At 44.1% G+C, this 14,376-nt stretch overlaps 2 protein-coding genes across 2 annotated transcripts; one reads left to right on the top strand and one right to left on the bottom strand.

Annotated features, from left to right (window-relative positions):
* The first annotated feature begins 602 nt into the window (after positions 1-602).
* Positions 603-2,213, top strand: LOC128810954 (homeobox protein vent1-like). Its single transcript, XM_053984145.1, is given in 4 exon segments — positions 603-627; positions 630-932; positions 1,113-1,351; positions 1,854-2,213. Coding segments are annotated over 4 exon segments (927 nt in total).
* Positions 2,214-4,613: 2,400 nt separating this feature from the next.
* On the bottom strand, positions 4,614-6,093 carry LOC128810858 (homeobox protein vex1-like). The gene is made up of 2 exons (XM_053984000.1): positions 5,665-6,093; positions 4,614-4,985 (listed from the first exon to the last, which is right to left on the bottom strand). Exons 1-2 carry the CDS (start codon positions 6,091-6,093, stop codon positions 4,614-4,616), a joined length of 801 nt encoding a protein of 266 aa, XP_053839975.1.
* Between the last annotated feature and the right edge of the window lie 8,283 nt (positions 6,094-14,376).

Genomic DNA, 14,376 nt, shown 5'->3' on the forward strand with positions numbered 1-14,376 from the left:
ATATGGATTGGGGTAGTATGAGGCTGATGAGGTGCGAGCTCCCCTGCTCACTCAGCGCTTTGATCACTAAACGACTGGGGAGATGGGTTGCGTTTTCTGGCTAGACACACGGCGCCAAGTTCAAGCTGAGAGGGCCTGAGGCTCTGCTCACCCCTAGCCTGGCTCTGGCCCGGAGAGTGAGGGTTGAGCCCCGTGGGTAGGGACTTCTTGACATGGGCCCCCCATGGCTTTTCCCAGGGAGGGAAAAGGACGGCGGGACTGGCAGAGGCTCTACCCGAGGTTCCTTATTCCTCACCCCTGCCTCGGCGCCTTGGGTGCGGGTCTCGGGGCTGGTTTCGGGCATCTGTGCAGTGTGGGACCCCGCGATTGAAAAGGGAGTGGTAAACCCGCCCTGGCACCGGCAGCCACGGTGTCTTTAGACGCCCGTTTGCGGCGCTGGGGCTGCCCGTGCCCTGCCCTCCAGGGGAGAGGGGCAGCTTTGCACTTCAAGGGGGTCTCCCCGGCCCCGCAGACTCGCTGGAGCCAAGGGCTGTAGACATTTGCCAGACGTGTGAACTTTCCTCCTAGCTGGTAGCTGTTATCTCTGCTCGATTCCCACTTTGATGTGTGTTCGCACTTACAAACGACCCCTCCCGGGACGGAGCGCCCATATAAGAGCGGGCCGCGGCTGTGGGACGCCCAGCCCCTCTCCGCCATGAATCAGGTCCAGATCCCTTCGGAAGAAACCAAGCCCCACGGGGTCAGGCCCCACATCTGCTGTGCGCCCCCTCCCCGCGCCCCCAGCTCGCTGGGCAGTCCCACCCTCCTGGTCAGAGCCAAGCCCCGGCGGAGCAGCCCCCAGCCGGGCCAGCCCGCGGACAGCGAGCCCTGCGCGGCGGAGCGGAGCCGAGACGATCCCCGGGATATCACCGACCCCTGCCCGTCGGAGACAGGTGTGTGAGGAGGGAGAGGTGGATGGGAGACCGAGAGAAGAGGGCAGCGGGCGAGCGGGCTGGGGACACGCCGGGATCCGGGCTCTCGCCGCTGCAACGGCCTGGCAGGGCTGAGGGGCGGCGGAGGCACTGCCCCAGCCGGGCAGGGGCCTCACCGCCGCTCCTCCTCCTCCCGTGCAGCCCCCGACGGCGGCTGGCTCAGCGCCGACGAGTCCTCGGGCTACGAGAGCGAGAGCGCGGGCGCGGAGCGCGCCGGGGCCGCGGCGGCGGGCGGGAGCCGCGGGCGGCAGCGGAGGGCGCGCACCGCCTTCACCTCGGAGCAGGTCTGCCGGCTGGAGAAGACCTTCCAGCGCCAGAAGTACCTGGGCGCCACGGAGCGGAGGAAGCTGGCGGCTGCCTTGCAACTCTCGGAGATCCAGGTTAGTCCCGCAGAAAGCGGATCCTTCGCGGCCTCGCTTGGCAGGAGCAGCCGGGGTCGGCGGTTCCACATCTGTCTTCTCTGAGATGAACCGACTCTTGAATTCAGCAGGGGCTGTGGGATCCCTCGGGGATTAACGAGTTACCACTCCGGGAAATTTGCGATACTTTCTATCGGGAAACCGTCAAGGTTTCTTTATTTCTTGTGAGATAAACTGTCCTGGATATACGGCGATCTGTGTGTAGACCATGCGGAGCTCAAAACTGGTCTTAAAGACTCTAATTAATTATTGTAAAATCCCTGAACACAGCCACTCTTCCTCTACATCCCGCAGATCCTTTGCCTTCTGCTAAGTATGGCAAAAGCATCAATCCCGCTGTGTCAATTCCATCTGAAGCAAAATGGCAAAAGCAGTTCAGATATGGTTGTTTATAGTTTGCTCATTATCCTTAGGCAAATCCCTGATTTATCTTCTACATCCTTCCCTTCTTTTTGTTGCTTAGATTAAGACCTGGTTTCAGAACCGGAGGATGAAACTGAAGAGACAGATACAGGACCACCAGCACAGCCTCGTGTCCCCTGTTCCATTCCACAGCTACGCCCCGGGGACCTCACCAGCTCTGTTTCAGGATGGTCTCCACTACCCCTTTGCTGCCCAGCACCAGAGACTGCTGCCTTTCACCCCGATGCCTGCTGTGCAGTTCAGCTTCTCCGTTCCCAGATACGACGCATCACAAAGCACCTATCACTTTATGGCAAATGAACTGCCCTACTACCATCAACAGCTTCTTCCTCATCCTTCTTTCCATCCGGTTATTCAGAACAAAATGGACAGGCAATGCCATCCAGTATATGCATTATAGTGATAAAGCAGTGTTTTATACTGTAATGTTTTTCATGCTTAGAATCTCTTGCCTGATTTGGAAGAATGTGTATTATTTTAAGTTAAATGTGACATGAATAATTTTATATTTGATAATTTTAAAATATTAATTAATCTAGTCTACAATGTGTTATGTATATGGTTTTCATTGCTCCCCCCAGTTTTTTCATAAATGTGTATATATATAAATAAAATATGAATAGCGTTATATGTGTCAACTCTATAAAAGATTGCACTTGTGCAATGCAAACTGCAGTGGTCACTTGTCCTCCCGTGTAAAGGTAGTGGATTTAATGGTTAAATACATTTTGTCTGACTTTCCTACCGTCCCACCGAGATTGTCTGTCTGTTGAGTGTTTGGTAGCGTGGACAGAGGCAACTGCATCCAGTTGCCCTGCACTGTGCTTTGAGCTAAGTACATCCTCCAGAGGAAGGATAAGCTGTCAATGAGTTTCTCTCTGGATATAAATCTAATATTACAAGTCCAGTCCCATCATCCATGTGAAGGCAGCAGTGGTAATAATATTTATTAAGTTAGCATATCTTTAAACAGGAATTAACAGATCAGGCCTTCATTATGGAATTTTACAATTGCCAAAGCAAACTCTAGGCAAAAAAAATTTGGGCATATTTGTGTCTGGTTCAAAGCTATATCATCTTAATGGAATTGTAGCCTGAAAATTTGGCCTTTTGTCTCACCATTAGAAAACAATTATAATTGCATACTTGGCAATTTGCGCTTTTTAAGCATTTTGATCTATTCCCTTTAAACATATAAAGTTTTGTTCTAGTAATCCTGACGTGTTGGGTTTTTTTAGTTCTTCCTGGGATTGGTGTTCACTCCTAAGAGCGCTTACTTAACACTAATTTCCTAGTCTAGATTTTAATGAAGTTTTATTAATTCACCTGTAAGGCCTTTTAAATACATTACTTGATTGTTGCATTGTACAAGTAGTCTAAATTTCCACCCTCTGCCCTCTAATTCAGTGAGTCGTATGAGTTTCGATGTAATAGCCTAGGGGCTTCTCACTTGTGAAAAAAATACTTGGAAAGGGTAAAGGGAATTTTCTGTGAAGCGTGTTCTAAGTGGCCTAGAAATGCACCGGTCGTCCCTGGAGCTGCCTGGCTGTGTCACATATCGGTGCTGCCCTGGTGGGGCACAGAGAAGGGGTGTGGTGGGGGAAATTCCTGCGAGTGTCTCCCTTTTGTCTGCCAAACGTGATGGGGGGGGGAGGGTGCTGGGGGGGAAGGGTACACGGACATGGAGGGTGGAGGGAGAAGAAGGGAAAGGGAATGCATGGCCCAAAGCTGTACCAGGCCCCCTTTTTTTTTTCCCTGTGAGAAGAGGAAGGGAGGGTTTGGGTTTCTTTCTTGGTGGTGGTGTTTTTTTATTTTGTTTTGTGTTAGATTTTTCTCTGTTTACAACTGCAGAGTAGTCTATCACCTAGCAAGCAAATTAGATAAATCTGGATTGGGGAAGGAGATGTAGTCACACCTGCTGCAGCTGCTTTATACTGATGTAAAGTGTCTAGTTTCCCATTGTCTAAAGGCTTGGCTTTGCCACTTTCTATAAAACTTGCTTTGTGACTTTCAGGAACAGCCCTAAGTGTTCCTAAGATCAAGCCTAAACTAATTCTGCAGTTTAAAAATTAGGAAGGCTATCAAGTTACAGCTGCAACTTTTGGAAGTAAAAAGTGAAATATTTTCTTTTTGAGTGTCCCAAGAGACCTGAACTGGTGAACAATTCGTTCTCTTAAGTAGATTTAAATTGCAAGTAGGCTTGACATTGGCATCAACATACATGCTTGCCTGGTAATTCCTTAGCTTTATCTCTCTTCTAGTGCATAAATGCAACATGTCCATCAAAAAACAGGTGAGACCACTTGAAGAATGGTGCAGAATATACACATAAAAGAGAATACTGGGCAACTTGTTCAGTTTTGTTCATAGCGTTTTTACCTTTGGTAACATTTTAATTTAAATGCACAAATGTTTCCTTAAAAACTCCCACTATTGCGTATTAAATTACATAGTTACTATGTAAATTGCAGTGTATACAGTACTCCACTTTTTTTAGTTGATATCCCCACATCATTATAGACTATTTTCTGAAAATCTTTAGATAGGAAAATTTATATTAAAATTTCTATGCAGCATGGTGACAGCTGTAGGAATAAAGAGATTTCATGTCCTCCGCTTCCACTCTCAGTATAACTTCTCTAATATGGGTAAATTATCTTCTCCTGCGATGGAACTTTTTTATGTTAAAGAAAAATAATTCAAAGAATCTTTAGTTTATTTAATATAACAAAATAAGTTAAATAGTTACTCTTAGAGGTATTTGGCACTTTTTTGAGATTACAGATAATCGTTCACATTTTTAACAGGAAGGAAGATCTGGTTGGAACATCAGTCTTTTATGTTCTGTGGTTAGAGTCACTGCTGGAAGCACAGAAGAGTAACAAGATAATCCTGGCCCGGGAGGCAGTAGTAAAGCTGGACTTGGCAAAACTGGCTGAAGAGACTGAGCTGGAACAGAAGGTAACAACAAGGCAGGGTTTGGCACAGCTGGGTGAAGGGAAACAGCAGAGGTAGCAGAGACATCGACATCCACCCCATGAGGATAGCTGGATGTAGCCGCGTCTGGGTAACAACGATAGGGCAAAAACAAGCCCGAGAAAAGAGCTTCGATCCTGGCATCTTGAGTCTGGCGTTTGAACTTCATACGACGATTCTGAAACCAGGTTTTTACCTGAGGATAAGAAAAAAAGTCAAGATCAAGAACCAAACCTCTTATCCCTTTTCAGTGTAGTAATACACCCTGAAGGCAGACTTATTGTCAAAGTAACAGAATGCATTAACAGTAAAGGTGAGGGTTAATAACCTTGGCCTATATTTATTGCAGAGTAGTCGTCTTGGCATGACGAGGAATTAAACTGTGAACACTCCATGATGCATGGCAAGCCAATACTCAGATATGGACCAAGGCTGTAACACAAGACTTGTGCAGTGGGGCTAAAAGGGCTGGGTAGGGGTAGCTCTGTTCAAAAATCCTGCAATGCCCCTGTCAGATACATAACCATAAGAAAGAATTAGCCTGAAAACTGAGGTTATGGAGATTGCAAAAGTACTTTTACCCCAGTGAAGTTTCAGCTTTTGAACTCGCATTCACCATTTTCCATTTGCCCCTTATCCCTGGAGCACTCGGAGCTGAGCCGGGCACAGCAGCGCCGGGCGAGGCAGGGCTGGCAGTTTGCTCAAGCCCCGTTTGCTGCCAGCGGGGCGAGGCTGACGGGCGGGCTGGACCGCCGCACCTGCAGGAGCTGTCACTGTCGCTGTCATTGTCACTGCCCCGTCCCCCGGTGACCGCGAGGTGCCTCCCACCCCGGGGGCCCGTGTCCCGCTCGGGCGGAGGGCGAGGCCGCGCTCACCTGGCTCTGGGAGAGGTTCAGCACGGCGGCCAAGCGCCGCTTCTCGCCGGCGCCGATGTAGCGCTGCTCGCGGAAGCTGCGCTCCAGCTCCTGCAGCTGCGCGGCCGAGAACTTGGTGCGGGGCCGCCCGGGCGCGGCGCCCACCGACACCGCTCCGTGCCCGGGGCGCTCCGCGGCCTCCCGCTCCCGGGGCGAGTCTGCGGGGACAGATGGGGGCGTCTGAAGGGGGGACCCCTCCCTCGGCGGGCCCCGGGCCCCGCGGGCGGTGACACAGCGGCGGCCGTGCCCCGCCCGCGGTGACCGAAAGCGCCGCGCTCGCCGGCGTGCGGGGGGACCCAGAGGGCACGGCCGGGACTCACCGGGCATCTCTCGGGCTCCGCCGCGGCTGCTCTGGGCCAGCCACTCCACCGAGAAGGGTCCCTTCTCCATGTCCCCAGCCCTGCCGGCCCTCACTGGAGCCGCCCCGGATGCCGGGGCAAACATTTAAAGCGCCGTCCCCGGCACGGTTTGAAAAGACCCAGAGCATCAAATGAGGCCGGGGACAAAGGACCTCATTGAGAGGCGCTTTAATCTCCCCTTTCAGGTGATTGTTACATCCGCCTAATCTCCGAGCGCAGTAGTTTGCAGAACTCAAGGCTGCCTGACCTGGCGCCAAGTTCAGCGCGGAGTCGTCTCACCACGTAGGTGCTGGGAATTGCATCACGGCCTGGGCTTCTTCATGCTGCTCGAGCTGCCCTCGGCCCCCGTGATTTCCAGTCTTTATCTTCTGCTATGAAGGACGAGGATTCAGAAGGGGCAGATAACAAAGAAGGACGGGGAGAAACCTCTTTTATGAGTCTTATACCCAAATTTTGCGAGCCTCTTGCCTTGCTTGATGCAAGGCTTGAAAGAACCCCCTTGCCTATTATCAGCAAAGGAAGTAGGGACGTGAGGCAGGAACAAGTAAGTAGTCCTCATCAGATAGAAATCTTGAAGTCTTGAAGAAACACTGATACAGTATCTTACCAGTATGTCTGTGAGCAACTCTGTGCTCTTTACTAAGTCTGGGTGGGTAGAGGTTTTTTGAGCTTGGAGTTACTTGGAAAAGGCAGGACTAACTATTTTTTTGGTGCTGTCCATGAGGCAGAGTGCTGCAGTCAGACCTCTCAGTTTCCTCTGAAGTCTTAGGTACACTTGTCGACTTCAGTTTATGTAGAATCAGAGATTTTAAGACGCCTTCAGGGAGAGAGTGGTTGAAACTAGAGGACAGACATTTGCATAGCGATTTGTTAGGTCATTTTCAGAGAACAGGATCGGAAGTTTTGAATAATTTGAGTTTATTTAAGAATAAAATTAAGCAATGAGCAGTTATTTGTCAGGATATTGGACAGCGTAGGAGACACCGGGAGAATTACTAGTTCGCTTGAATGTATCTGTTCATGTCTTAAAACGCCATCTCTTTTCCCTGCATCCCAAGAAAGAAATGTGTGCATTTCAAAGTAAACAGTTCTGATGTTCTTATGAAGTAGATCAAAGAAGAGGAGTGTAAACTCTGTTCAGAGGCAGCCTGTTCAAGGATGATTCAGATAAGGGTGAGAAAAGAACCACTTTTACGGTCTGAAGTGGGCCTGGGATGGCACAGTCCTTATCCTCTGCAAACACGGGCTAACACATTTACAGGTTGTTTCAGTAAACAGTCACCGCTGCTTGAGTTTATACAGTCTGAGATAATGAAGCAGCTTCCACGCGGAGCGGAACATGTTTGAGACAACGTGCTAATTCTTCAACTTCAAAGAAATTCATGTCACCTTTTACGGAGGGTGATGTACTTATAGTGAGATGGCCTAAGTAAGATAATGCTACTCTCGCAGCTCTCTCTCTTCCTAGGTTTTCTATATTCCTCAGGGAGATTATTATTTCCTCCCAAAAAATGCAATGTAATTTTGTTAACTATGCTGAAGCATAACCCACGTAAGAATTTTTTACTCTAATGTTGAATATTCTTCATATGTACATTCATCTGCTTTTATAAAGTCTTTTGCTCTTCTTGTAGTAAAAAGAAAAAAAAAAAAACACCATCTCTTGAATATCTACCTGAACAGTCTTGTTTGATTTGGTTTTGTTGGTTTGGTTTTTTTTTGGTTGTTTTTTTTTGTTGTGTTTTTTTTTTTTTTTTTTTTTTAATAAACATGACACTTCCAGTAGGTGACTGCATACTCTTCGAGGTAAAGCAATGACTTGGCTGACCTAACACTTAGTTTTAAAGAAAACCTCTTCTGACTAAGCCAACAGAGACGGTGGTTGCATTGTCTCCATATGCTTCTGATTGTGCCCACAGCATTTTGCAGCTCTTAAAAGCAATTAAGATGCAAGTTGAAAGTTACGGCTTTTCTTTTTAGTAAAAACCAATCCAAACCCACCACCACCGCCGCTTCACTCCCCCTCTTAGTTTCCATAAGGTTATAGTAAAAATTACTGGGAAATGATTCAGTGTTCAGGACAATGGTCTGAAAAGGACCATTCCAAATAATGAACCATTATTTTTTAGTTAGCCTGTTTCGTAGTCCTATAACCCTGCAAAATCATCCTGGAGAAAGTAAAGTTTGGTCTGGAAAAACGAATAAGTACTAGACAGTTTCTGAAGTGAATAATTGTAATTTTAGTGTTAGAGGTAACACCTAACCAGAAGGATTAGTAAGATATGGTTCATTTTTTTTTTAATTAATGTTTCTAGTTTTTGATTATTGTGCTTTTTTAAATAGATGAACAATGTCTTGAAACAATGAAATTTTTGCCAATATGATGACAGTTTTTACATTTGTATTTTAATGTTAGTGAAACCTGTCGATTTGTGGGTATTTTGTTTTTTTTATCCTGCGATCATCGATCGTGTTATTATTTGACGATATTGTAATAATCGATTGCACAATTTCAGGAGAAAAGGCCTAATTTAAAAGACGCAGGAAGCTAATACAGTATTTTATTTACCTCTAAGGAGAGCAGTCTTTCAGACTGTGGTTTAGATTGTGAGGCTTCCTTCCTACTTTTTTCATGCAGAAAACCATGTACAACAATGAAAGTGACTCTGGTGGCTGTTTTAGACACTGGCTCTTTTATTGTAAACAGAAGTAGATGATATAATGACTAAACTGCCTGTGCTGGCATGTGACTGCATTAAAGATGCATAGTGTTCTATTATGTTAGAAAATCAATATGCATTTTATTTTGTTTTTAATGGGTTTTGATCTTGTTAGTGTGATTATTTACCCCTCTAAGATCTTTCTGTTATGTTTCCTTTGGTTGATATTTAAAATTTAGGGACTTGGGGTACTGTGGTGTGTGATTGATTCTGAGGAGGCAGTATCCTAATTAACAACAAATTTTATTTTTGCCAGTTGTCATTTGACCTGCAATTAGAACTAAAGAGGAAGCTCAACAAAACTGGAAGTATCAGTGGCTGTGAAGGTGATAAACACCAGCAAAAATATGCTTGAAATACATTATTTTTAAAGTATGCTAATGTTCATGCCGTGGAGTGTTGTTGTGATGATTTACATAAGATAAAGATCATGGCTTGAGGCAAAGCTTCCATTAAAAGGACTTCGATGACGTGATTGGATGTCATAAGCGACTATCATCTCAGAGCAATTACAAGTCAAAAGGTAATTGCCGTGTGTTTCTGGTTAGCAATTAGCATTCGTCAGAACCTGTGATGAAACATTTAGCCCATTTTCGATTGATTATCAGCACTTTTTATGAACACGTGGGCTACAAAATCCAGGCTGACTCAAACTTTGAATATAAATGGTAGCTGTAAGTGTAGCAGAGGTGCAACTGATCCACATTTTATTGCTGCGATTTAATGACAGTTTTTCTTGACAGAGCCCTCAGTGAGAGGGTCTGGTGACACCTACAGCTCTGCTTTTTATTGTCCATTTAAGTGTCTTCTTGAAATAACTTTATGATGTGTCTCATAGTTGTTAATGTTTTTAATCATTGCATCACTTGCCAAGATAATTTCCTGCAAAGCAACAGTTATTCTTCTGGTGCTGGTTTGAGCACAAAAAATATTATGGCATAGAAGATGTAGTAGGATTTGTCAGTATGCTAGCAATGAAAAACTCTGGAAACAGGTTATTCACTTATTTTAACAATTATTAAGGACATTTTTCAGATAAAAACTTTACAAACTACATTAATTTCTATCTCATACAACAGACATGCCCAACTAAATGAAACATGTTGAGTAGAACTGCCAGCTCTGCTGTTGGAAGGAATTGATTCACTCCTGCTTCTGTTTTTCTGGCCATGCTTTTCCCCATATGCTAGATTAGGGAGTCCATTTGGGTTTCTAAGCCAGCAGGAAACAGGGGGGAAAGAAAATAAAATGACTTTTGTAAACAGTTTGGATATATACGCACTCACTAAAAAGTCAGATGAGCTCTTTAACTTGAGCAGAGCAATGCTTGAAGCATGAGAGGGAGGAGGAAGAACCAGGATGATTCATTCAGTATGAGTAGATTTGTTGCTTTATATAAATAAATGCAGGTATCTCTACAGTCAGTGGGTCAGTATAATTCCTCACTTTCTCCAGATGGAGAGACTAAGGTAGAACCAGGTCAGAAGTGATTGATGTGCAGATGGAGATGTAACTCACTAGTAAATAAATACTGATTTTTGAATACAACGTCTACTTTCAGGGTGATGTCTTTTTGCCATCTTTTCTAGCAGTTTGCCCTCTGCTCCAGCGTGGCTCCGATGCTGCTCCAGCCGGGTGTCGCTCTCCGGCCACCTGGCTCCCGCTGCCGCCGCCCGGAGGCGCCGGGCAGGGCTGGGGCCGGGCCCGGTCACCGCGCCGGGCAGCGCCGCGTGTCCCTGGGTCGGGAAGTGCTTTTCTTCCTTGAATTAGCCATAGATAATGGACATCATCTTCTCCCCTCGCTCCATTTAATGTAAAACAATACTTATTTTTTAGAATTAACATATGCAAATTCTATGCTTAATCAAATACTGCTTAATCTTAATTTAACCCCCTCGACATATTATACAGGATGGGGAAAAAAAAAGACAGGGAGATTTTGACCCGTCTCATGGAAAATCTGTCCCTGTTTGCTGTGTCACTAGGCTTTCTTCACTGTCATTTTTTTTTTCTTTTTTTCCTTCACTTGATCTCCAGCTTCTCTCACCTATAGCCGTGAGGCTTTGGTCCTGCAGAATGGAGGAGTACAGGGAAAAAAGTAATAGTTTATTCGACTGCAAATTCAGTCCACATTGTAGGGCATATTTTATGAACCAGATTTAAGTTTGAATAATGTCAGTATGTTTTTACTTTTAAGCCTGTGGTAGTTTGCACAATGGTTACAAAGATTACTTTTAAAAATAAATCCACAGCGTGGATGCATATCAAAGCTGACTATCAATAATGGTAAAAGCTATATTTTACTGACACGAATAAGCATTGTAAGCCCAAGTTCTGAATGGGGTTGTACTATTAAAATGAATGGCTTGTAGAAAGGGAAAAGCTCGGAAAAAAACCCCGAAAGGCCCCAAATTCTTCCATCCTAGCAATAGATCTTGTCTTCCAACATACTCCATAAACATCCAGTCCTTCCGTTCCCACATCTCTGCGTCTGGAATCCCCGTCTCCCCGGGTTTGCCGCTCCGTGCCCCTGCCCGGGCGGTGTCAGCAGGGGGAGCGCCGAGGGCGCGGAGCGGCCCCGGCCGGGGGAAGGATCGGGGCGATGCTGAACCTCGGCGCGTCCTCTCTGGGGCCGTGTGAAATCTGACTGTCCTCTCCAAGTATTGAGAGATGGAGGAATTAGAGCTCATTAATTAAATTGATGTAGCATTTATGTACTAGAGCAAGGAACCCTTGGGCTAGTTCCAAGTTGAGCTATTTGAAGCTAGATATTGAGTCAGGCTCTTTGTTTTCCTTTCTCTCTCTATGCTTACATGCATGGTGTGTAAATTATCATGAAATTGCAGTTATTTCATGAAAAAACCCATGAAGTTAGCAAAGACTAATATACAAAGTTGTTTTGGTGGATTTTTTTTCCCTGTTCATTGGTTCTGGTTTGCTTTTTTTTTTAACCCCAAAGCCAAGAATTTTTCTCTTTCCTCTTTCTGTCTTTGGTAAGAATTAACTAAGGTTCAGAAAATTAGCCTGAATTGGTCCAAGGTAATCAGGAGGAGGAGAAGGGTATGACAGACTGCTCCTTTTCATCATCAGCGAGCTGTTTAATCTGCTCAGTTTTTCATATAGAGCTGCACCTCTCTTGTTCACATGGGGTAATGAAGCATCTTAAAAAATAAAAAAGAAAATTTCATGTGTATGCTGGAATAGTATTTGATGATTTAGCTTCAGTTTCAGTAACCAATGAATGTAAGTGCTCCTAGTATAGTATGTTGCTCCTATTTGTGTTGATTTTGTAGCAAACCCCCTCTATTTGGATGTACAGACCATGATTCCCTATTGCTTTTGCACTGTCACTTATGGCAGTGCTGACAGGTGGTGTTTAGAGATGAATTTCATTTACATGTGTCTGTTAGTCTTTGAAACAGGCAGAGATGAAGATCTCTGGGTATTTTGTGTTAGGCAAACTGGATGCAGGGGAAGGGTAAAAATTTTTTTCTCATACTGCAGTTCCAAAGAAGTTCCTAACTCTCCTGCCAGCATAAGCAACTTCTGCTTCTCTTTCATTTCTTTCATTATACTGATGCAGCTGTGCCTGTTTGTGCAGGTACAAAAGGAATTAGATCAGGGGAATAATTCCACTGTGAGGGGGGAAGAAGAATTTTTTGTCTGTTACTTCATTTTTTCCCCCCCAAGGTAGGCTGGTTCTCTGATCTAGTTTAAAGCCCAGATACAGTGAAGCAAAAGTAGGAATAGAGAGTCATGGGAACTGCAGGATGAGTCATGCGTGCACAGTGTTTCCAAATACGAGGGCGTGATTTCCGAAAAAAGACGTCTTGTGTTCAATTTTTCCTGTTTCCCAGCAGTTACATGAGCAGTGACAAACAGAATGAGCAGCAGGAATACATTTGTGCAAAGGAACTTCATTAAAGCTTTCCCTGCCCGTGTAACTCAGTGATATAAACTGTGATGCACTTGCTGAACAGTACAACCCTTAATACTGATTTTCTTTGTATTGCAATGTTTTTTACATTTTTCCAGCCCTTCATTTTACACCACTGAGTATTTACTAATCAATAGCATGACATGTACCTCATTATGTTATTTTCATCACATTGTTCTGTGGATTCATCTTAGCCTGATGTTTTCAGGAGGTGAAAAAGATATTTATAGCTAAAATTCTGTCTTTCTATTTAAATCTTACAGAATGGGATCATCCTGTCCTTTTGTCCTAGGTTTATTGTTCCTTCTTAGAATAATTATTTTTTATGATAATTAGAGTGTATCTTGCACTATACCAAAGAAAAAGTGGGGAAAGGTCTCTCCACCCACACTTTAACCACATCTTTTACTCTCCTTTCAGCCTTGTTCAGAAAGGTGTTTAAGCATAGGGTTATGGTTTGTGTTTGAAAGATTAAGCACGAGCTGGATAGAGGTAAAAAGCCCTGTAAATTATCTGTGCTTCACTGTCCCATGGCTGTCCCACCCCTCCTCCAGATTTGGTAGCTCTGCTGCCAATACGTGTTCAGAGTTTCATCATTTATATATCCTGTTGTTTCATCACTTTATGGACGCTTACAGAGACTGATGTTTGGAGTTTAAGAACCATTAGAGGTTTGTTATGGCCTGCCAAGTTTTCACTGTAGCCATGGAAGGTGGGATCAGTAACCAGTGGTGTCAGGAGGGAGAACTACATTTGCTCTTCTTAAATGATTTTACAAGCATTACAAAAACTCCAAAAAGTCCAACAACCCCAAATCATACAAAACCCCAAAATCATGTAAAAGAGGTGTTTGTTTATCAGTTCATGTTGTTCAGTTCAATCTTGCTGCCTGCTCCACTGCTATTGTTATGATTAATATTTGGCCTACTATTTTTATAGATCTCACTGCTAATTCAAACACTTTATTTTGCATTTTTGGTAATGGCCAAGATGACATTATTATTCCTACTAGCTTTGAATTTAAACTGTGCATTCTGTGCCATGAGGAAAAAAGGAATCAGTTGCAGTCCTGTTAATAGGAATCTCGAATTTGTTATAGGCTAAGTTTTAAAAGAGATGTATTAAAGGTAAAATGTACACTTGTCTGGTGCAATTGCTTTTTAAATTTTATATTAATGTGAAATTTCTGTGAAATATGAGAAACTAAGTTATATGGGGTGGTTGTCTCTTGTTTAGTTATACTTTTGTTTGTTTTGTATGTATTTTTCCACTTCTTGTGCAGTAATTCTGGAGGTTCATTTTGACTTTAATAACTATTAATAGATTTAATTTTTTTATATTAAAAAAAACCCTTACAAGCTCTCTTTATCACAAGCTTTGATATGAAACTGGGGAATAAAGATATGGTCGTGGATGTATGTTTTAAAATTAATTTTTATTGTAAGAAAGAAGTGATATGTAAATAGAATAGTCCTTTGACACTATTATATTAGATAAAAAGTGAATTCTAAAATATTCATTTAATTTTGAATAGTGTAGCATAACAATAACCATAGGGTAAAATGACTTGTAATGCACCTTGTTTTGCTCTTTTTGAGCTCACAGCTTTACAGCACTTGTTAGAAACTGGGATGCAGTGTAACACAAACTTTTGATC

This window comes from Vidua macroura, chromosome 8, assembly GCF_024509145.1.
Source record: "Vidua macroura isolate BioBank_ID:100142 chromosome 8, ASM2450914v1, whole genome shotgun sequence".
In the NCBI taxonomy this organism is placed as follows: domain Eukaryota; kingdom Metazoa; phylum Chordata; class Aves; order Passeriformes; family Viduidae; genus Vidua; species Vidua macroura.